Source organism: Corvus cornix, chromosome 7 (genome assembly GCF_000738735.6).
Source record: "Corvus cornix cornix isolate S_Up_H32 chromosome 7, ASM73873v5, whole genome shotgun sequence".
In the NCBI taxonomy this organism is placed as follows: domain Eukaryota; kingdom Metazoa; phylum Chordata; class Aves; order Passeriformes; family Corvidae; genus Corvus; species Corvus cornix.
The window spans coordinates 31661280-31685124 of record NC_046337.1 but is presented as its reverse complement, the minus strand read 5'-3'; the positions used below and the strand labels follow the sequence as shown (position 1 = coordinate 31685124).

The 23845-nt window shown below is 39.6% G+C and overlaps 1 protein-coding gene across 3 annotated transcripts in view; it reads right to left on the bottom strand.

Moving 5' to 3' along the window:
• Positions 1-4234: 4234 nt before the first annotated feature.
• COL5A2 (collagen type V alpha 2 chain) overlaps positions 4235-23845 on the bottom strand; it is a 171160-nt gene continuing 151549 nt past the window's right edge. For all 3 annotated transcript variants that reach the window (XM_010406502.4, XM_010406500.4, XM_010406501.4), the window contains 22 exons: positions 23539-23637; positions 22668-22775; positions 22490-22543; positions 20959-21012; positions 20784-20837; positions 19708-19761; positions 18850-18957; positions 18689-18742; positions 18432-18485; positions 17194-17355; positions 16977-17084; positions 15976-16083; positions 15771-15824; positions 15336-15443; positions 15183-15236; positions 13801-13908; positions 12879-12932; positions 12055-12162; positions 9837-10128; positions 9481-9668; positions 6812-7036; positions 4235-5962 (listed from right to left, as the gene is read on the bottom strand). In XM_010406502.4, the coding sequence (XP_010404804.1) occupies positions 5816-5962; positions 6812-7036; positions 9481-9668; positions 9837-10128; positions 12055-12162; positions 12879-12932; positions 13801-13908; positions 15183-15236; positions 15336-15443; positions 15771-15824; positions 15976-16083; positions 16977-17084; positions 17194-17355; positions 18432-18485; positions 18689-18742; positions 18850-18957; positions 19708-19761; positions 20784-20837; positions 20959-21012; positions 22490-22543; positions 22668-22775; positions 23539-23637 (2355 nt within the window). In that variant the 3' untranslated portion in view covers positions 4235-5815. The remainder of the gene's footprint in view (positions 5963-6811; positions 7037-9480; positions 9669-9836; positions 10129-12054; positions 12163-12878; positions 12933-13800; positions 13909-15182; positions 15237-15335; positions 15444-15770; positions 15825-15975; positions 16084-16976; positions 17085-17193; positions 17356-18431; positions 18486-18688; positions 18743-18849; positions 18958-19707; positions 19762-20783; positions 20838-20958; positions 21013-22489; positions 22544-22667; positions 22776-23538; positions 23638-23845) is intronic.

The window sequence follows — 23845 nt, the reverse complement described above, 5'->3', positions numbered from 1 at the left end:
AAGGTCCACCAGAACAAATCCTGGTGGGTCTTGTCTTCCCAACTGCTCCTCATCCTGCAATAGCTTCACCCTAAAGTGTCTTCTAGAAAGAGTGACTGTAATGCACACTCCTGCTTCCCCATCACAGCAGCCCGCCCCTCTTGCTTCAGATGTCTCCTGAGAAAGCCACTGATCATCTTTTTTTATTTTTTTTATTTTTAATCCTTAAGTTGTATCTGGCAAAGCTATGCTTATCCAAACTTTCTCTCCTTTCAGTATACCCCTTAGCCATGGGCATCTCTGGACTAAAGTTTGTTTTGTTGTTGAGTCCACATCCACTGAAAAGGCACTCATCGAAAGGTCAGTCCTGGAGGCACTGGAGATGTGCTTTCTGTGGGTTTTTGTGAATATTCCTATTGTAACTTGCATTTCAACTTCACTATATTTGTTATAACAACTCCAAGTACCTGGAAAAGTCTGCTTGCTCCTCTTTTCAGTTTGGGTGCATCTATAAAGCAGGGATCAAAATTCCTAGGAAATGGCTCATAAGTGTCAGCTGTGATAGAGTTAATTTTCTTCCCAGTACTGTCTTTGGATTTGGGATGAAAATCCTGCTGCTGACAGACTGATGCTGTTGCTGAGCAGCGCTTACATTAAGTCAGGGCCTTGTCAGCTTCTTACATTGCCCTGCCAGCAAGGAGGCTGGGGGAGCACAAGGAGCTGGGAGGTGACACAGCCAGGACAGCTGATCTCAACTGATCCAAGGGACATTCCAGACCATATGGAGTCATCGCTAGCACATAAATCTGTGGTAGAAGCTGGCCAAGGGCCACTGCTCAGGAATTGGCTGGGTATAGGTCACTGGGTGGTGAGCAACTGCATTCTACATAATTGTTTTGTATATTTGAATTCTTTTGTTATTATCATTATTTTCCCTTCCTTTTTTGTCAACCAATTAATCTCATATTTTTTTACCCCTCAGTTCTCTTCCTTGCCCCACTGAGTGGGGTGAGGAATAGGCAAGTGTCTGTCTGGTGTTTAGGGGCTGGGTTAAACCCCAGCAATATGGCAGAAGGAAATGCTCTTGACTTTGATTTTTGTGTAGAGTCACACAGCTTGTTCCTCAGAGGGCAGAGGCTCCTGAATTACAGTGATGGTTCCTGCAGTCATTACACTCTTCTGTCATTGCCATGCTTCATTGTGGCAGGGAAGATCGTACCATACCAAACATGCAAAAATATTTCACTGAATTTCTAGAATTGTAGTAACATTCTTTTGTTATACTTGGTTGGGTTTGTATCAGATTTTTTCACTCAGTTGACTAAAGGCCGAAAAGCAGTTCTGTGATGTGCTTTGGCACATGTGAACTTGCTTGGTTGTTTTTTCATTTTTCTATGCACAAACATTCCTAAATTAGGCTGCAGCCTTTCCTGGAGGATGGACAGTAATATCTCAGTTAAGGAACTAATTTGGCAATAGAAACATTTGATAGTGCACTACTCTCTGATATTGAGAACATAACAGATCATAACAAAACTTAAGCCAGAGCTTATAGAAAGATGGCTTCTAACTCTACCAGCAAGGAAAGGAGAATGTGCACAAAATAAACATGGGGAGGGAGTTAAAAAGGGACTCTTCAGCATCCTGCTTAAAGTAGAGTTGCCTGATATTTTTGTACTTTTCCAGACCTTCTCCCAGCAAAGGATAAAACATGTAATGGCAGTAGCACAGTAGATAGATCAGCAATCAAGCTCTCTGGTGCTGTGTAATACCATGAAACTTTTCAGTTTTAGTATTTGCACCACTCTGCTCAGGTTCTGCTGAGCTCTGCACAGGCCCTTGGCTCTGATATTGTGCCCTTTCTCCTTCGGCTTGCAGAAAAAGCATAAATGGCTTTTTTTCTTTTACTGTTCCTGAAGATGCTGGCCAATAATCACCTCACAGGAATGAGCAGCAAATTCACAATAAAACTTGTCTGTGGGTCCACAGCTTCTAAGGCATTTCTGTTTCAGCTATTGAACTGCTGATTTAGTTTTACCTTTTGTTATGTTTTTTAAACCATAATGCCATCACTGTCTAATGCTATAATTTTTACCTTGTTTTCTCTATGATACTTGCATACTTGCAGAGAATCTTTTTTCCTTCCTTAGCATTTCTACATTTCTATTTAGTTTTGCTTTTACTTTTGTGATCGTTTTACTCTTTCTGGAATCCTCTCTCAGTGAGAAAAACTTCCCAGTGAGTATTAAACGTTCAGTGTAGCCTGCATTTCCTGAAAAAGTAATTAAAATATCCATAGATTATGAGTGTTTACCAGCTCAATTACTATGCTCAATCTCAGGCAGCTATAGGAGATAAAAGAAAGCCATAGGGCCTCTTATTCTACAATAATACAAAAATTGCATTATATAAGAAAAAAAATAATGCTTTTTGCTCTTAAACTGGTTTTAGACTCTTTACTTGCCTTTACAGAGAAGAAAAATCTTCCATTTTCTTGCTATTTTGTGGGCTTTGGCTGTGTTGTTTCTAGCTGTAATGCCACAGTATTTTCTTTCTTATGTTTTTGTGTTGCTTGGTGCATTATTCTACTGCATGTAGTACTGCTGGTGCTCTACAGAAGCTTTTTAGTCAGAACAACTTATCATAGCTACAATGAAGCTAACAGAAGGCAAAGAAGGAGATTGGGAATTTAATTTCTAGATGAGCCTTTTAGGAACGGTTGTCACACAAATATTGCACTACTGGTTTTGAGAAACCAAGAGAAGGTGTCAATGCTGGTAGCCTTGGAGTTTGTTTCTCACTAAGGACAGGTCAGTTATAGAAAACAGAACCAACTCTTGTAACTCAAATTTAATTTAAATGCAATGTCTGATATAATATTATTGTAATCACCCTGTATTATTTTAATCACTCAAAAGTGCTTTTTTTTTACCCTTTTTGAAGCTATGTGCCACTAAGACAGAACTTCACTAAATGATAGGCTGACATTTACTTAATGCTACTTTATAAATTGCAAATTATTCGCTCTTTCATTCTTGGTTCAGGAAATTAAAGCTGTATTTACATGAGGCTATGCCATGTTGCCTGGATAAGACAATGTCCCATCGCACCCCTATTTTTTGCCTTCTTAAAATGATTCTACAATACTTTGAGAAATGCATGAACACGGAAAGAAGCACAATATCTACGTATGCTCTGAACACAGCCAGAAGAGAAAAGCATGTCCAAACACTTGCATTACAGACTCCTCAGTTAACTACCTGAGAGCTTGCACTTCAAATCAGACTTTCTTTCAGTGATTCTCCAGCCCTGAGTTTTACAGAATATTACCTTAAATGACTCTCTAGTTACAGCTCCTTTTCAGTGCTCAAGGCACCTGGCTGAGGAAATACTGCAAGCTTCATATGGAGATAGAGATGCAAACAGAGACTTGAAAAGACAAGGAAAAGTACTTTTTGTAATGAAATCCTTTTCTCATTCAACAAACTTACAAACTATTTATACCAAACATGGATTATAACACACTGTTGATTAAAATTAGAGATTAAACTAAATTCCAAACATAAACCTATACTCCAAATGTTATTGATTTTGTGCATCTGCTGTAGATGTGCTGTAGAGATAAGACTACAGCCCCTGCGCTTGAGCAGGCTCCAGCAAGCCATTACACTTAGAGCTATTCAGTGAAATGAATGTTATCTAAAACTTCTCTATGATGCAGTATGATAAGTTAACTCCTGAGTCACATATTTATAGAAATTATTTAATGCTAGTAAGAAAGAAATCATAGGGTTCCTGCATGGGCAGCAAAAGCAAACAGATAACATGAGTGTGAACCTGTCAACTTCCCAGTCCTTCCCTCCCCTGCAGGGACATGCATTTAGACAGCCTAGAAACTCCTGCCCCTTCAGAAGGAGGAAAGGAAGGGAAATTCTGGCCTGCTTCTCTACAAATGCAACTTTATGGCTTGTCCAGAAACTGTTTTTTATCAGCATTAACTCACATTGCCATTAGGAATTGGCCAAATCGCATTTCATTCTTGAATAAAAATTCTCTCTGGAGTCTCAAACAATATTATTTAGGCCTGCTATTATTATTAGGCTATTATTTCTAGGCCTGCTGATTTTCTTCATACAAATGACCTACCTGTAAAAACTGACACAGAAGGCATTATACAAATAGTCCTATATTCCTATCTTCAAAATATTTCAGAATGCCTTGCAAATGATTTATGCAAAGAGCAACGAAACAACAATTAAATACTTCTATTTTTAATTTCCTGGGAATGAACTGATACGGAATGAACACACTGGAAGGAGTTTTACAAAAAGGAAACCACTTACATAGCGAGAAGCATGTATTTAATTAAATGCTTTGCAAAGATACATGAATAAAGCTATGTGCATGACTTTCTTTAGGGAGAGCCCCAGCTGTTTATTTTTTTTTTTTTAAGGAACAAACAAAAAAATGTGGAGACCACAGATGCAGTAAAGAAACAAAAAATCTAAGTAAGTTTGTACCCACATACTTTACAAAATAAAGCATGTGGAGGTACAAAACATTCTATATACTGAATGACCAACAAATAAATGCACTGTAACATTGTTCTCTCAAACACTGTAAGCCTAATAGCTAAGCTCTGAACATGACATTGACAGTAGGCATCTTTATTTCGTCAGCCTTCTAGAGAGTCATTTAGCACCATCACTTTGTTGCTTTTTTTTTGCCCTGCCTATCTCCTATCTTGAAATAACAACAGAAGCATAGCACCTTTTAATATCTAAAATAAAAACAGGAGTATTAATTGCATCCCAACTTCCAGAGATGAGGTAGCTCATGCTAAGAAATGATGGAAATTTCCTGCCTTGACAACTCAAGGCTAGTAAGTCAAATTCCTGGTGATGCACGTCTGGATGTCAGCTAAAACCAATGCATTTCTAAACTTTCTTTATTAGCAATTGGTCTGGTATACATGTGAATTGTCTGCAACGTACAGAAATTGGCACCATATATAAGACATCTGTATAATTTGATACGTAATGGCTTCTTAGATGGGCAAATATTGGAAAATCAACAAGTATTGGGTTTAAGACGTAGTTTGAAGATTAAGGATAATTTAATGGAATTACACAGATACATTGTGAGAAGTGAAATCTAGCCTTAAAATTAAAGATATGGGACACCCCTACTGAAAACTCATATTTACCCCAGTAATGCTTTCACTTCATAAATTAACCATGGCTATGGATCACTCTTCCGAGCAGACTTACATAGAAAAGTGCAAGAAAAACAATGCCAAACTAAGATGGTCTTGTCTGAAGAGATTTTCTTCTACAAAACACACAGATTTCCGTGAATGGCTATTGTACTGGCAACCACAGGAACACAAACTGGGGTAGAGGGAGCAGGTATGATTGAAATACAGCCAATGGTTCACAAAAGTGCTCTACTTTTCTGTTATTCAGCACACATCCAAGCAAAAGAAATAATCATTACAGCTTTACATAGTTCTGCATGAAAACTATCTATTTTGAATACCTGGAAATGGCAAAATAATTTGAAACAAAACTGAGGAAAAGGATTCATATTACTTTTAGAAGGTGGTCATCAATCCTCTTAAAATTGTACTAAAAAGTTGGTTTCAACTTTGAAAACAGAAGGTTTGTAAGTAAAATAAATATTCAAAAGGAGGCCGGGCATTTAGAAAGAGCTGTATATACAATGCTGATCCAATATCAGCCATTACTTCAAGAGTCTCAGGATTAACTTCAATCAGTCTAAGTTCATGTTTAATTGCTGCTGTTGCTGGGTAGTGTGTTATATTCCCCCCTCGCTCTTACACAAAGCAAACTGGCCCAATTTCAATTCCAAATTCCTGATCGGTACTGCCAATGTCCACCGGTGCAATATCGATGATAGGTAAGCGTGCCACGTTCTGCGTTCTGTACTCAAAAACAGTCTTGCCCACATTCCCATTACGTTTCTAGAGGGGGGAAAAAAAAAAAAAATTAGGCTTTAGGCCAGAGCTCATGTCAAAACCAGCCCAAAGTGCAGCTGGTGAGTCAGCTGTCTGATTGTTCAGGAGGGTCTCACTGTACCTTTGCTATGTAACACCCTGAGCAACACTGTCCGTCCTGCACCTGGGTTATTTTGAAATGTATCTAAATACAGTAATGAGCAGATCTATCAGACTGACACATCAGGGCTGATGCTTCTCTATGCTATGAAATTCTTTTCTATGTGTTAATAATATGTTCCTGCACACATAATTGGGGGCTTACTTTAAAGCACAGAGAGTACTTAGCTTTTTCAGGTACAAGACTAGATTAAGGAATATTTGCCGTTATGTTGGACTTGGCTGCAACTGCTTTTGAACATGAAAAATCTACTACTTGCTGGTTTCTGTGCCCACCACGAAGTTTTGGGGGACATATTCCTTTCCAGCTCAGTCATAGTACCAGTAAGTTTCCTCCACAGTACTGCTGCAATAATCTTGCCCATCTGGCAGACAGAAGTTTGTGGTTATCTCACCAGTTCGTGTGATTCCACACAGAGGTAAACAAGTATTGGGAAATCCAAAATGGCAAGATACGTATCTCAGTATGCTAAGAAGGAATTTGCAAACAGCCTCTAAATAGTGCAGATTTCTATTATGTGAAGCTAGAATTATAGTAAAACCCCTGTTTGATCAGTTACATCTAGAATTCATTATAAAATCCTGCAGCATTTTAATTATTTCCTTGTATGGGGTTTTTTTTCTAATTCAAGAGAGAAGTGAAAAGGGACTGAAGTCCTTTTCCCCCCCAGCAAATGGCAAAAGCCCCAAACTTACAGAACAGCTGTCGTGCAGAACAGTGTATCTGAACCGGCTGTTTCCCTCTGCCTTGATCTCCAGGTCATTGGCCCCTTTCAGAATCACAGCTTTTTTCAGGTTCTTCGTCTGGTCATCCATGTACCCAACACTGTTTTTACAAAGGTAGGTGATATTCTGGGAAGCTTCCTTGGACAGGAGGCGCAGGAAAGTCATCTGAGTGACAGCTGTATCCCCGTACACAAACTGCAGAGATAAAGAAATAGGTCAACTTAGAGTACACTGGAATTCATTAAGAGTTGGCGAATTTTAGAAACATCTGCCATTATTGCCATCTGTCAGACATGACTAGTAGGAGCCCTATTACATAAAATCTAAGGATGGTTTCTTTTGTAATTTGCTGCCACTTGAGGACAAAGAAATGTAAACATTCTGTAACAGGGAGAATTTTGGAGAATTTTAACTGTAATTTTCTGCAACTGAACAACTCAAGTTGGGCCTCCACAAACATGTCAAGCTTTGGAATGAATTCTGCCTCATTTCCAAAAGGGATTCTTACATAAGAAATAGTGCTTAGAGCAACCTTAAATCAAGTAAAATATATCAGGCACAGAAAACCATTTTAGAGTGTACCTGTTATATTGCAACTTTAGGAACTTGTTTTCTATAGGCTTTGTGCTGTATTAGAAGCAGCACAAACAGCCAATGTGTTGCAGTGGCGAAGTCCACTTTACACCCCTAAAATTGCCTTAAAAGTGGTCTCTCCTCACAACACTGAGCTAGAAAGTTCTCCCTCTGTCTAGATCCTGCTGGTCACTGGCCCTCTCGCCCCTCCCATCCCTTTTCCCATTGGTCCCTGCTATGTCATTCAACCTTGCCTCTGCCCCCTTGCCCTCAGACTATTGGTTTTGGATGCTCTGCCTGCCTTCGGGAGGGCCCTCAGACTATTGGTTTTGGATGCTCTGCCCGCCTTCGGGAGGGCCCTCAGACTATTGGTTTTGGATGCTCTGCCCGCCTTCGGGAGTTTTCGGGATAAAATGGGCGCGGGCTTTCGGTTGTTGTTCTTCTTGCCTCTGTTCCCTTCAGGGTGTTGCCATCAAACACCTCAGAATTGCACACAGAGAACGCCTCTCGCCTCTGTGTCTCCGGTTCGTGCACAGACTGTGGGTGTGAGCGGCTGTTCACAACCACCTGCGCAGGTGAGGTTGTGTGCCCACGTAGGTGCTGGCAGAGTGCTGCCTAAGCCATCCACGGGATGGCAGCAGGGACAAGAGCAGCATCGATCCACCGAAGCCCTTTCTTTACCAAAGTTGGACTGTATAAAAATAACTATACATTTGTATACAGGCTTTATCAACGAATCAATTTGCATGGAAGTTTGACAAATGTTCTAAAAAGTGCCACTGTTTCTACAAAAAACAAGCAATTTTTCTAGCAATAACAGAAATTCTAAAATTCCTGAGATTTTTTCCCCCCTATCTGTGCAGGTTTCATTTTATTCATGTTTTGTGAATCCTTGCAACATAAAAAACAGTCAAGAATGACTAAAGCTTCATGCATTTCACTGAAATCGTGAAGAGAAAATCTTACTGGCACCGTCATAATGTATAAAGTGTGGTTCCTCTGTTTAGTCATCTTGGACATATTTAATATTTAAAATCCATAAGGAGTGCATGTGACTATTACATAGCTCATACTATTAGTTACCAAATCTTACAGTGTTTCAAAAATAATGAGATATTCTTTTACAATATTCCTGAAGATAATTTGTTCCTCCATCTGCCTTGGAGCATCTGCCTTACAAACCCCTCTGTGTAGCTCTGCAGTTAAACATCAACTGTGATATGTTGGGTCATGGCAAGACTTCCTGAATTTAGGAATAAGTGACAGCATCTCAAAAAAGCCATCAGTATCACATCTGTTCTCAGCTGTTAAAGTTCTGAACTGTTTTCAGTAATCCAGTTGATAACAGCATTATTTTTTGCACACCAAATACTTAATTTAAAGATATTAATGCTCAATGAAATAACACTTGAAGATATTTTCTGTGCTTTTGATAAACTAGGAAAAAAATGGCAAAAACTAGTTAATTAATTATATACTTTGCATAGGCTAAACTTCTGTTATTTGTTAGGATCATTAAGCCTAATTTTAGATGTTACTATTGAGGAAAAATCCAGCAAAAAGCTGAGTGGAAATTTTTCTGCCTAGAGACTGATGGATTCATCATGGATCAACCTGACACATATGATAACAATCATACTTTCTTTCAAAAACAAATTCATAAAGTAAGTTTTGTAATTCTTAGCAGTATAGAGTTTTCTGAAAGGAAGAGTAGAATTCAATTAAAACAGCAGGGATCTGGATTATGTACCAGGGTAGAAGTACACTTGCTTAAGGACAAGATAGACATTTAGTAAAAGACTGATAGAGAAGCTGATGGTTTTGGGATCAAGAAAAATAAATCCGTTCCAGCAGTGGTCTACTTTAGCCAATACTGCATTGTTTTTCCCAGCTATTTCCTATCTTTACTTTATGGTACTAACAATCAATTGAATATATGCCAGTCAATCAACAAGTATAATGTTCTGACTGTAGCAGAACCTGCTCAGAGCAGCAGATGAAGTTCCAAACCACAAGGCAACAAGTTTTACAGAAGCCAATTCTTAACAGTGACTGTATTTATTTACCTGTGATCCCCTGTTCATATCAAGGCCATACCAAACAGGTTTTAAGTCCGAGGACCTGCTGGCCCACCATGTTTTGCGGGGCACAGTAGATGGGTTGGCAGAAATGCAGGTCTCCCCAGTTTCCATGTTGCAGTACACTTTTATAGCATCTTCAACACATCCTTGGTTAGGATCAATCCAATATTCACCTACAAAGAACATAAGAAGTGATTCCATTACTTTATAAAGATTTTTGAAACAATTGGGAAGACATAAGTAGAAATATGTTACAGCAGTGCAGAACAGGCCAGTGACTAAGCCCGTGCTGGACACAAGGCAGCCTCACACAGCACACAGCAGAGGGTGTGAACACGCACCGCTCCTCTTGGACGGGTGGCACAGCTTCAGGTCATCACAGGTCCGTGCTGGGTGCTTCTTGGAGCCATCTGGGCTGCGCATGGTCTCGATCTGGCTGCTCAGGGACTTCAGTGTGGCATGGACTCCTGGGTCTGTTTTATTATGGTCATCAGGGGCTGCTTCATCTTCAGTAAACTCTGGTAGTGGATCTGCCATAGCATCGTCATAGTGTCCCATGATGTCACCAATGGCAGCAGTGAGGTGGCCTGGAGGCCCTGGAGGGCCAGGAGGACCAGGTTCACCTGGTGGGCCCTAAGGTTCAAAACAAAAAGGCGACAGAGGTCCAGTAGAGTAACTACTATGCCAAATGACAGCAACACCTCCCACCGAAAAAAAAAGCCAAAACTTCAGGACTGGTCACCTTAAAGCACAGGGAATAATTCAAATATAAACAATTCACCTTTCAAAGAACAGGGGTAAGAGATTAGAACTGCATGTGAGGTATTCACTTTGATTCATGTCCTCTCTGATTGCCTTAACGCCTTGCTCAATTTTTTCTTACTCCTGATTTTAAACTAAACAGCTGGAAAAACACCAAGGAATGCCCTCATTCCTTTGTTAAATCATCTGTCCTTTTTTGTGCAGATACCTGGCTAATAACTTCATTTCTTAAAATTCCTGCTTCCCCTGAATTACCTCAGGCTCATTTTCCTGGATGGAAAATTTGGCACTAGAAATATCTTTGTATTTTTCCAGCACAGTGCTGAGCTCTCTGGCCACCAAACTTGGGTCTTTCTGTGGGAAAGAATCTAAATCATCCTCACTTTGGAAAAGCAGGTGTTTTCCTGACTGAGTAAATTTTCCCAAATGGCAGGTTGTGAGGTCTGTCTGTGACCGTGCACTGTGACACATGAGAAGGTATCTGTTAATAACCATGTGTCACCCTGCCAGCTCTTCTCTGGCAGCACAAAGTCTGCAACATACCTTTATGGGAAGTTTGATGCTCTGGTGCATCAGGTGGTGGATCAGAACTGGCCCTTCCTTTGAGAGTCAGTACTTCAGAACTCATAACTAGTGCTCCAAATGGTTACTACAGAGCACACATCCAAACTAACACACACTGTCTGACAAGTGAAATCTCAACTTTTATTTCTTGCTTTTTGGTTCTAACTTATAGCTGCATGCAAGCCCCCAAGGAACGCAGCACTAAAAATACTGGAATGTGATATTTCTTGTATGGTTTCATTAACAGATGAAGTATCTAGATATATTCTATTCTTACGCTCTGCCATAAAGTTTTCATACATGTCTTGGTGCCTGGGCAGAAGTGGAGATACTGACAATTAGTAGAAATTCAAATGAAATGGGGAGAATATTAGCACATGATAAACACAGGAAACACCATGTCTTACCAAACAGAAAGACAGCAAAAACTGCCTCCCTTGTTTTGCTCATTATTTTGTTCCACCTCTTCCACAAAATAAGCAATATCAATTTTTTAATTCCCCACATGATTACCCAGGTCACTCTATTCTCAAATTCCTCTATTTTTTTTTTTAATTTATCTTCTTTCAAATAGTGTAACTACCCTTTTTTGACAGGATATTTTGATTTGGTACATGTGGAATATGTCTAGGCCATTCAGCAAAGGTTTAGGACTATTTCCAAACTGGTTAAACCAGTTTTCATCAGTAGTGAATCAGCTCATGTTTGGTGTCTGTAAACCTCAGATCAGGGTGAAGGTCCGCTGGGCTCAATATTAGAGTTTGGGCTGTTTATTTGGACTGGAGGATCTCCCTAACACACAGCACAAGAAGGGTGCTGGCAGTCAGGCTCGTGGCTGTGCTCACTCAGTGCCACCTCTGTGGGACTGCCAGCTTTGAGCTACTGCTGGCCCATGCTTAGGCCTGAGGGCTTAGGGCCCCACTCACCAAACAGCCATGCTGAACCACAGATCCAGCTGGATCCACTGAGCCAACTGCAGAAGTAGATCCAGCTCAGCCTAAGGAGAGCACAGGTGGGTGAGGCTGGGATCATCCCAGGTTCAGAAGGTGAAAATGAGTAAGAAATGAACCCTTTCAATTTCACAGTTGCCCTGGATGTTTGCTGAAGAAGCTATCACATTTTATCATTTGCCTTGAACTCATAGATGTTTAAGAAAATAATGTTATGGACTATAAAAAAAAAAATCTCATTATTTGAAGAAAACCTTTCCCCTCCATATTCCCATCAATTTACCTCAGGTCCAGCTTCTCCCACAGTCCCTCTAACACCAGGAGGCCCAATTGGCCCAAGTGGACCAGGACTTCCATCTTTTCCAGAAGGACCAACTGGACCTGGAGGACCCTAGAAAATACAGAGACAGAAGGAATGCATTTTAGCATTTAATAACAAAGTTTTACAAAACAGCCTGTTACAAGCAGCATCTTGTTAGGAAGCAATCTGATTAGTTGTGCCTATTACCAAACTTTTAAAAATCACCTTTTTTCATCTTCTGTAAAAGCAAGAAGGGAGTTTCAAAGCTGCTCTTCTCAAGTGAATCACCTCAGACAATATAACTTGGCTCAACTGTATTTTTTCCTTAACCATTTAAGTGGGATCAGTTCCAGATTCCAGATGCTGTGCAGACTGGAGTAGCTCCTGTACACCCACAGATACAGGCTCAGAGGGAGATGCCTCCCTTGGATGTTCCCCAGGGACAGTATTTCTCCTTTACTTTTGAGTGAATGACATACATGGGGGTAATGAGATGCAGAGTTGCAATTTAGCAGAGCTGCCACATATCTGGCTTTGCATCAGCTGCAGCAAAAGTGCCTCCTAAAAGAGACTGGAGCCCTGTAGTCATCCTGAGCTGACATTTTTATCTACCTATAAACTATGCTCATGACAAAGCTTTACTGTATTAAACAAGGTGATGTCTCAGCAAAAGATATCAGCGTAATCACCATATGATACCGAAGTCAAAGAAAGTTATTGAAATAAAGTGATGCAGAAATAGACATATGAGCATTAAAAAAAACCACCAAAACCCAAGCAAGAAAAACCTTAAAAGTCATACTCACCCGAGGACCAAATGGGCCTGGAATGCCAGGACTGCCCTGTTCACCAATTGGACCCTAATCAGAAGAAATTATCTTATCATTGTGCCATTTAGAGCATATGACTTTAGTTTGAAGGCATTAGTGTGTGATATACACAAGTTGGTATGAATAGGACTAAAATATACATAAACACTGGGTGGTACCCTTCCCTTAATCCCTTAGTAACTTAATAGAATTTACTGGTGCTTGGCTATATATAATAAAGCTGTTTCTCTAGAAAAGCCTTGGTTTTGAGGTATTTATAATCAGAGTGGATTACAAGAGAGTAAATAGTGCTATGAGAAAGTGAAAAGATAATTTGGGTGTCAAGGTCTTTTTGTTGCTGCTGTTCCTGCGTGTTGAAACTTCCAGTGTTTGCACAGGACCAAGTGAATAAATGTAAAAAAAAAAAGTAAGTTTTCCATGATATTTCCATTCAACTGACAATGAAATCACAAAGTTTTTGAAAGTATTAGCAAGAGATGTTCTCACAGTCCTTCTGGGATTTTACACTGGATTCCTTGACTCTTACAAATTCAAACACTGCCAAAAAGCATTTCACACTCTAAGTTGCTTATCTGAAACTACCAGCTTGTGTTACTATCTTGTGCTTACAGGTCATTGATTGTCAGGGATTGGTCTTGCAAAGAGAACAAGAATAGGAGAACACACATCTTGCAAGAACAGGTTCACCTCATCACACAACATGTATAGTAAATATTTACATGTATTGTAAAATTGCATTAAAAATATTAGCAAGTACAGACAGCAGGCCACTCAAACACCTTGTGTGGAAAAAACAACTAGTGTGCTTTTTTTTTCCCCCCATTTTAAGTAACTATGTTCCTGATACACTATTTAACTACCAAGCAAATAAAATTCTAGTAAAAGCAGAACAACTTACAGGAGGGCCAGGAAGGCCTTGAAGTCCAGTGAAACCCCTGTGTCCTTTCTGGCCCCTATCACCTCTATCTCCATTGTCACCTTTGTCACCACGAGGTCCTTGGGGACCCTGTAAATATCAACAATGAAACATAAAATTCTGAATTGGGAAAAAAACCCTGACCTCAAAAAGCCCTCATTTACTTTTAAACACTGCACTCAGACCTCCTTCCCTTTTAAAGCTGGAAAGATGATGATGTCAGGGCAGCCCTAAAAATCTTAATTTTTCACCAAAGAATAAGTAAATAATTACAGAAAACTGTGCTGTGCTTAAATACAGTTGAAACAAATTTATTCTACTTAGCTACATAATACAGTAAAAAACCAAACCTGTAATAATGATAACAAATAATTTACACAACCAAATTTTTTAATAGGTATATATTTCTCTGCCTTACTGTATATGGCAAAATATTTTTGTTGATGAGATTGAAATATTGCTGATCTCTCACAGACTCATTATGATAAAGCATATTTTGAGTATGAAATCATCCAGGCTACACCTTTACTTCTCGCAGATTCTTTCACATTCATTATGATTAAAGTACAACTGAAGTTTCATTCCCTAACTGTAGACAACAACATCCAGGCAACACAAATACCTTGCTTCTATTACTGTCACGATTTCATTGTTGTGAGTTTCAATAATTGCAAACTTCTTACACTAATTCAAGAATAACTGGAAAATGTGGCTGCTGTTTTCAATTCTGTATTTCTCAGCTCAAATTGCATGCTAAATTTCTCAATGCCAGATTCCAAATAGTTTATCAATGGCATCATTATCACTAACTGCTCAATAAACTTTACAGTCTCTCAAATGACATCTGCTTAGGGACAGGACAACATTGTTTTGAATTTCCCAAGTTTGCAATTAATTTTCTGTTCCAGGCTTGGATTGTAAAAGACTTATGTAACATAAAAAAGAGGAGTTTTGTTTATTTTCCTTTTTGGACTGAAATCGGAAGTTCATGAGTTGAATTAAGGCCTTTTAATGGTAGCAGGTGATTTTGTTGTATTTCTGCCATTTTTTTCTAAAAACATCCCTTTTTGTTCAGCATTCATTTCTTTACCCTCATTTAGACCAGACTCCAGCCATTTGCTAACTCAGGTCCTACCATTATCCAGACAGCAACATGCTCCAAAGAGGCTTTCCAAGTTTTACTGGAGTATCCAAATACAAATATCCAACTTTGTGCAGCTTTGCAGCTCAGAATTACCTGCACCTACTTGCAGTCAGAACACAAGGTGAAGCCCTGCTTAGCATTCTAATTTGGGCTGAACTCCTCACACACTTTCCTGTAGAAGGTATCTCAGATAAAACCACAGTGACCATGGGCAACTTACAGGCAAACCTCTTTTTCCTGCACGTCCTGGGGGACCCATCGGACCTCGAGAACCCTACAAAGATTGCATACAGAAAGTATGTGAAGCAATGCACAAAAAACATACATAATTGGTTTTGATAAACAAATGATTTTTTAAAAAAGCCTCACTTACAGTTTCACCTCTTTGTCCTGCATCTCCTGGAGGCCCAACGGGACCCGGAGTTCCTGGACCTCCTGGAGAACCTGGTAAGCCTGCAGGGCCAGGTTCACCACGATCACCCTGCAAAGCAGAATTTCAACTGTTTATCTAAAGAGGACTGGTCTAGACCAAAGCAACAAAACTGCAGCACTGCCAGTCTATTTTTGAGCAATTGCAGCCTACAAAGATATTCCTGCTGCAAAAACTCAACTCTGAGTTTGTGGAGGCAGATGTTCTTAGCCTCTTAGCCAGACATCCTCAGCTTTGACAGGTACTACATTCAAAGCTGTGATACACTTTCAGAACAAGCTCTCCATCCAGGTTAACTGAATGAAAAGAAAATCAACAGTAAGTCAATAATAAAACAGGGATTTCCAGAAGAAAATTAAGAAAATAATATATTCTTACACGTTCTCCAACAGCTCCATCTCGTCCAGGAGTACCATCATTACCAGCAGGTCCCTGGAGTTATGGGTAAAATAAAGCTATTGATTAACTCTGTTATCTTGCACTTCGAGAAGAGTAACTAGAAAGTTGTTCTCCACCTCTAACTTCAAGTTGTGGGTAACAACCACTAGTCTTTTCTTGCATGCTACAATGCTGTAATACTTACTTCTGGACCAGCTTCACCTACAGGCCCAGTGGCACCTGACTGGCCAATAGGCCCTGGGGGACCTTTGTCACCAGGTGGCCCCGTGGGACCTTGCTTTCCTGGAGTACCCTAAAAAAGATGAGAAATATCATATAAAAAATTTAATCATAAATCAAAGAAAGCACAGAAACCCTGCTACCTGCCAAACTACTCATTAATCCAGAGTGAAATACCATCTACATTTGCAAATGAAAAAAAGCCTGACATTTAAAGAAAAGGTTCTTATAGAATTTGAATACGTAATATACTTTGTATTTTTAAGAAGTTACTGATAAATCAGTAAGTCTGATGTCATTATCTGCAATAGGTAAGATGTTTTAGATTTCAGAAGAATTGAAAGCAGTTTGAAATAATTAACATGATTTTTCTCTGTCTCAACACTGGCAAATCTTGTTAGCCTGGCATAATTTCTGGCCAACTTTAGCTATAAAGTGACTTAATAGATTCCGTGGTAATGACGGATCCTGCATAGCAACACTTTTACTAATAATCTATTTAATTATTTGATCTCCTGGATCATAAGGCTATCCAATAAATATCTCCAAATACTACATTGAAGCAAAGAGAGCTCAAATGGCAGTTTGGAAGGCTGTAGTTCACAATTCATGAAACAGTGCTTACGGAGTATCTACTCACATTCAAGTCACCTTTGGGTACCTAAATGAAGAGTTTGAGGTTGTTTTTTTCAGGGATCGAGTTTTAAGTCAAATAGAAACATTTTAGTCAGAAGCCTTAATGGTATTGCTCACTTACTCTCAATTCAGGTTCAGACTTTGCATTGTGGCAGAAACAAACCTTCCACCTCCATGCATTTGTATGAGATTTAGTTCTTTACTATTCTCTCTCTATTCACTCCTGCAACTGGAGTTTTCCAGCTTTCTGCTCTTGCTAAGGGGCACTACGCTGTGAATCCCACACAGAGAACACCCAGGCTGGTGGCACATAGCCTGGTTGTTACTTACTGCAGGACCTGGCAGCCCAGGCATGCCTCTTTCCCCTCGCTGTCCTGGCATACCAACAATTCCTCTTTGACCAGTAGTTCCTGCTGGACCAGGGGGGCCATCTGGGCCCTGAAATCCACAGAGGAGAAAGCAATGTCACTGTCATGTCAGCAGCAATAAACAAGGAGACCAAGCCGGGAACTGGAGTAGGGACAATCAGTAACACCAAGGGACGTACTGGCTGCCCGTCATCCCCCGGGTCACCCTTGTCTCCAGGGCCACCAGGAGGCCCAGTTGGCCCTCGATCTCCCACACGGCCATGTGAACCGGGATCACCACGAAGACCGGGGGGACCTTCTTTTCCTGGTTCACCAATAGGCCCAGCAGGTCCTGGGGCACCCTAAGAAAATTAAAACACCTCATTACATTGGACCCTTTTCTGATCAGGACAATAAAATTCTAAGGACTGTGTTTCGATTAACTATAAATATACATACTCAGAAAGGCCAAAAAATGTGAATGAGCTAAAAGCTATTATCATCTCTTTTATGACCAAATAAATGAAATTAACTAAACATCTCATCAAATTATGTCCAAGCTCCACCCATGCCCCCCTCATTTTCAATTCCAAACTCACTCCTTTAAAAGACACTTTTTTTTCTCTTTTTTTTTCCCCTCAAGTGTACAACCACTGCTAGAAAACTCACCCTTGCCCATTCTTTCTAGTATCATCAAGCTAAAGTCTACATCCAAACTTTTCATTCCCATGGTACAAATTAGTGTTTTAACTGTCCTTTGTTTATTTTTCAAATACTTTTGAGACTTCACATGTATATTAAGTTTTCCATAAACTTTGCATTTGATAACCTTACAACGACGGCAAGTTGTTTTTCTCATCATAACATTAAAAGGCATATGAAGCATGACACAGCTCTCTGTGTGGAGTTCAATCCTCAACATGATCAACAGCTAGTTTATTTTTTTATAGTGTTTCTGAAAATGTTTGAACACAAGAGATTTTGTGTTTGTGGGTTTGTTTTGAATGTATATTAATGGAACTTGAGAGTAACTCCACCAGTGAGAGAGCCCGGAAGAGGCTCTTTCTCTTCCAAAAACTGTCCTAACTTCAGTCACCACTAAAGGGACAAAAAATAAAATACAGAGGAAAATAGAAGTTGTGGTTTTTTTGTTCCTGTAAGCAATCAAGTCATTGGAGCAATATAAGCAGCAATCTGGAAGGCTACTCAACCCAATGGAAAGCCTTGGACCAATATCAGGCATTGGACCAAGCTAAAGAATAATGAGCTTTATTTAATGATACAAACAATCAGTCAGAGAAGTCAGTGTTGACAAACTGCTCTCTTCAATAACATCAGGCCTTAAACACTGCTTCACCTTTCCTGCTTTATTTAGTCTTCAGATTCTTGATGACCATTTTCTAAAACACACCTATTAGGAAAATTATAATTGACTTACAGTAGGTCCTGGAGGCCCAACTCTTCCAGCAGATCCTGGGAATCCAGTAGCACCCTGAAAAAAAAATAACCCTTTTTAATGTCATCTTTATCAAAAGGAATACAGCACTAGTTACCTCAAATGTTCTCAGCTTAGTGAGCATATGTTAAATTTACAGACTGACAAAACAAGCTAAGATAAGGAATAACACTCACATTACATAAAATTTCAGTATTAGATTATCTGCAGTCAGGTCACAACACATAAAGTCTACTTACAGGTGGACCCTGAGTTCCTCTACCACCTTTCAGACCAGGAACACCTGGAGGACCCTAAAAGGAAAGGAGAAAGAGAGGGGTGATAGTGAACACCCAGAACTTTTTAATTAAGCAAGATCAGCCCATGTCACTGGTTCTGTGATGATGTTATTCATACTTACTGGTGGACCATGAGACCCAGCAAGACCCTGTGGACCTGGAGATCCAGCATCTCCTTTCTGTCCAGGTTCTCCAGGTTCACCTTTCACACCAGGCTGACCATCAGGACCCTATAAGAAATAATATTTACAAGAAACATCAGGTCAGACAATACCAAATCTTTCTCAACAAAGTAATTCTGTAGATAATTTTTTAAATGAAAAAAAAATACCAGGGGTACAAATCAGTCCAGAAAACCCTTCATTTGTTTATCAATTCAGCGTGGTCTTTAGAAGATCACACATGAGATTTTCTGAACCTTCTGTGAAGCCAGTATTTCCATTTAAAATATTTTACTTATCTAGCTCATATTTTTCTTCTCTATTTTCCTCAGCAGCTACAAAACAAACATTGTCTTTTCTAGGCTTTTTTCCCACCAAAGGAAGCAGGTGCACGGCTCTTTGCAAAAAGGATCCTGAAACAGGATATTTAGGCTGTGGGAAAGTTTAAGGTATTCCATTCCATCTGGTCCATCACTTCATTCCAGCCTTCAGTACTCACGGTGCAAATCTTTGCTACCTTCAGTAGACAGTTTTTAACTTCCCTCATTTTAATCTCAAAGGAGCAACATAACATATTAATGAAAATATGAAATCTGGTGAGCAATTACATAATCTTAACCAGAAAACCATTTTTCAACTGTCTAGGGCACTTATTGGCCCTTTTCTTCACTTGATATACTGATGGGAAAAAGAAACAGCTCTTTTTGCAGCAAAAATGTGACTCCTGATCCAGAACACTGCAATATTATTCATAATGAAGGAAATGAAGTGTGTCAAAGCATGAGTAAAGGAAACTCATTAGTGCTCCAAAACACATACCGGGGGGCCAGCAAAACCAACAGCGCCAGTTGGGCCATTTTCTCCTCGGGAACCCTGGTCAGAAAAATTGAAATAATTGTATTTAACGACCATTTTTCAATAAACAGTATCATTTACAGTTAAATATATAAGAAAGGATGTTACTGTTTAATGTCATAAGTGCCATTATATTTTTGCTCTATTAATCAGAATCAAATGATCTTTTAATCATAAAATAAAGGATGTTAGCTATGCTGTTAAAATCTGCCATGTGTTCAAGGCTATATTGAGCTTTCAGAATTCAGAGATGGAAGGCACAGGCAAGCACTAAAACAGCACTAGGAGAAATTCTGGTCACAACCCACCCCCTTCCAGGGATGGCCAAAGAGCGCATACTGCATGCAACCTACCATTCCAATCACACTGGGCAAAAAACCAGTAGTTCAAAGATGTACTCTTCTATAAGGTCAGAATAGGCTTCAACTGAGCTTTCCCCACAACATTTGATTGGAAAAGAAGTAGCTGAAGGCTGCCAACTCCAGCACTCCCTAAAAGGGTGGAAGCTGCTCCAAATTATACTGGAAATAAGACTGTTCTGATTTATGACAGGGACATAATCAATTTCAAACAGTATGAAGGATCTACAAGGGCTGAGCCTCTAATTCCCTAATTGAAGTCAACCCTTAAAATACTTAAAATCACTGGTAGATGGAAGATGACAAGACTTACATAACTGGATGAACTAAGGATGACCTCTGCACTTTGCCCATTAAATATTTGTGTCTGTACAGTGGTATCTGCTAGGGGCATGCTTTTAAAAACATTGACACAATTAAAAGTGGTGGCATAGTTTCAGGAGTGAGGTCAGTGAGGGTAACTCTATAAAGCCTGCCCTAACACAAGTATAGGTCACAGGAGGAAAATCTGGTAATAGTTTTGCAAGTGCACAGCAACAAGTCAGCACTTCACATTTAGCTACAGAGAAAGGGAAAGAAAAAGGGGAAAATATATCAGCAAATAAGAAAAATGCCTAGAGTTTGGATCAGTGTTAGGTATTGTTAACTTACACCAGACAAAAACAAAGCATGTTTACTCACAGGGTTTCCACGAGAGCCAGGAGGACCAACTAGACCTCGAGGACCTGGTTCACCCTTAAAATAAAATTGAAGGTGTTTATTTCCCAAGTAACTTACTTGTTGATTCATTAAAATTTTAAAGAAGTCTGATAGTATTAAGAAACTTCAGTAGGGAATGGAATAAAAAACTGTTTACCTTTTCACCAGTGGGACCTGCTGGACCCATTGGGCCTATTGGACCAGGGAGACCCTTTTGAACAATTAAGATGAAAGGAAGTTAGAAAAGTGATGCTCCAAAACAGTTAGTTTAAAACTTCTCATATATTACCATTCCCATATGCTTTTTCATTCCTTTGAATTCTTCTACTTTATCTCTGGAAATTTCTTTTGTCTCCTTTATCTAAAATTGACCTGCATTTCTTCTCCCAATGACCAGACTCCCCACAAAAGAGCTACTTTCCCTCATTCTCTTCTCTAATTTCATCATCTTTATGTAGTATTCACAAATAAGGCCAATGATATAAAAAAAAAAGCCCCAGCTTTATTTTACTCTCTCAATAAGAAATCATGCCCTTTTTTTCCACTTGCTGAGAGCTCTGTTTCTTTTATGTTCGCATTTAACTTTTTAAATTAAAGTATCCATTAGTTCTGAAGATTCATTTGGATCTTGCAAACTCCTCAAAAGTGTCGATTCTCTCTTCATGAGGCAGTTAGGCAAAGAGGTTGCAAATTCTCCATCCAAACCCACCAACTCCACATAATGATCCGTCAGCTCACCATTACTTCACCTGTTCATTAACCCCTGTAAGTTCTAAAAATCCCTTACCACGGCTAAGAACCACTCCGTATCTCTGGATAATGTTTGAATTATATAACCAATTCCAGCTCACAGATGATCATTTCATTAGTGCTTCCCTGTAGTAGGGTTTCTCAAAAACATTTTTCCTCTTTAACTATAAATTTAATCCAGACAGGATCCTCATATTTTGACTGTACCTCAGATTTCCAAATGCTTAGCAGCTAGTATTCCAACTGGTTTGCACAACCCAAGAATCTCAGATACATTTTCAATTCACGTAAAAAGTAACTCAAATAACATCTGGGACGGAAAAATGGTCAGTGCACACAAAGAAAACCCAGTGCAATTGCACAGTTGGTCTATGCAGCAGTGTGTGTGCAATGTGTCTTGAACAGATCTTGAGCAGACTAGAGACCTTATTTATGCAATGGAGATTCAAAACTTTCCAGAACCGCCAGCAACTTACTGTTTATGTGAAGCTTAGTACATTTACAGGAATTTTCACCTGTCAAACTCAGGACAGATTGTGGACAACTCAGTGTAGACAATAAGGAGGCATCTGCCTTAGTCCATGGCTCAGAGCTGGAAGGTCTGCTTTTTGCCTGTTCATTTCTACCTGTTCATTTTTTCATATTTTTTACTATAGTCAACTTAGAGGAATCCCAAATCAACTGTGAATCCTTTCCATTGACCTCTTAGCTCACATTATTAATGACACAAAATAGGGGCTTGGAACACAGACACCCCAAAATGTTGTGCACAGCAGTCTTGAAAATTTGAAAATTTAGAGGGTGAGGTAATGACTATAAACCCATGATATACCATGATAACACTGCACAGTGTTTAACTCCACAAGCTGAGTCCCCTAGCACAGTAAACAAATCAATGTGTGAAGAGTGGGTCTGAAGAGAGTGACAGATTTACTTACTCTTGCCCCATCGTTGCCAGCTGTACCTTCAGCACCTTTCTCACCTACGCCACCCTATGGAAAATACCCAGAAAGTCCCAGTTATGGCACTGAATGATGAGCAGGTCATACCCTGGAATAACTGCAGTGTTAAGGGACAGGTGATTCTACTCAGGAGGACAGAAACAAGCAGACTTACTCTATCACCCTTAGGGCCAGGTGTTCCAGCAATCCCTCTCTCTCCAGGCATGCCCTGAAGGCCTGGTGGGCCCGGATCACCAGGTGTCCCACTAGGGCCTGGGCTTCCCTGGAACAGAGAAAGAAGTTGTTGCCTATTCATCTGAGAAGCATCTTTGTCTCTAGGCTGCAGAATTTGCTGTGCCTGTTTTGAAGTCTCTGGGGTACAGTTTTAACGAATAATTTTATGTGAAATTTGGACTTTATTCACATCCAAATACTTTTCTTTTCCCATTGTGTTACTCAGGAAGTTCAACTGTAATACCATAGTTCTTCCAAACACATTAGTATTTAATTGGCACATACTGGAGAGGAAAACAGACAATAAAAAGAAGTTTGAGCATCTTTCTGCCTTGACCTTGATGCCACATAGGTTTAATATTAAAAGTAGGTACAGGTCGAAGTTGCCAGGGACAGAGATGCTCATGTCTATTACAGGTCTCGCTAACTAGAGGCACTCCCTGCTTGCCCTGTCTTTCTTGGCCTAATCACATCAATAGGAGGTACATGCATGCAGGTGTGAAGCTTTCAGCATTTTCTTTTAACTGCTTAGCCCTGCCAAGTGTCTTTGTGTAAACTGGCATGGCTCGTAAAACATTGCTAGGAGGTTTTCTGCAGTTCAGCAATGGCTTTGCCCAGTTCTACTGTGAGTTCTCAACATTTAAGTATATTGCAATTATTAATATTGTTATAATTGGAATAACTTATGCGTCCTTCCTTAAACAAAGGAGATGCCTTTCATATTTATAATAAAAAAGCTCTCTCATGTTCATGCAAATGAGCAGAATTATACATCACATCACTGCAGCAATGCAAATCTCCACTCAGTTTACCTTTGGACCATCAGGACCATGGCCTCCAGCCATACCCTTTTCACCCTGGAGTCCTGATGCACCTGGTTCTCCCCTTTCCCCTGGATTGCCACGTTCTCCCTACAAAATGGAAGATTATTATTTATTTAGAAGGCAGAGTAGAGCTCTGGTAGACAAAATCCTAAATACATGTAAGTGTAGTAGAGCCTGTGAACAAATTCTAGGAGAACTGATCAAATAAAAACTAGTTTTAGGCTTTTACTGTTAGAGGAGGGGGACATATGTTGCTAAGCAAACTAAAAACTCATTTCACAGCATAAACCAATAA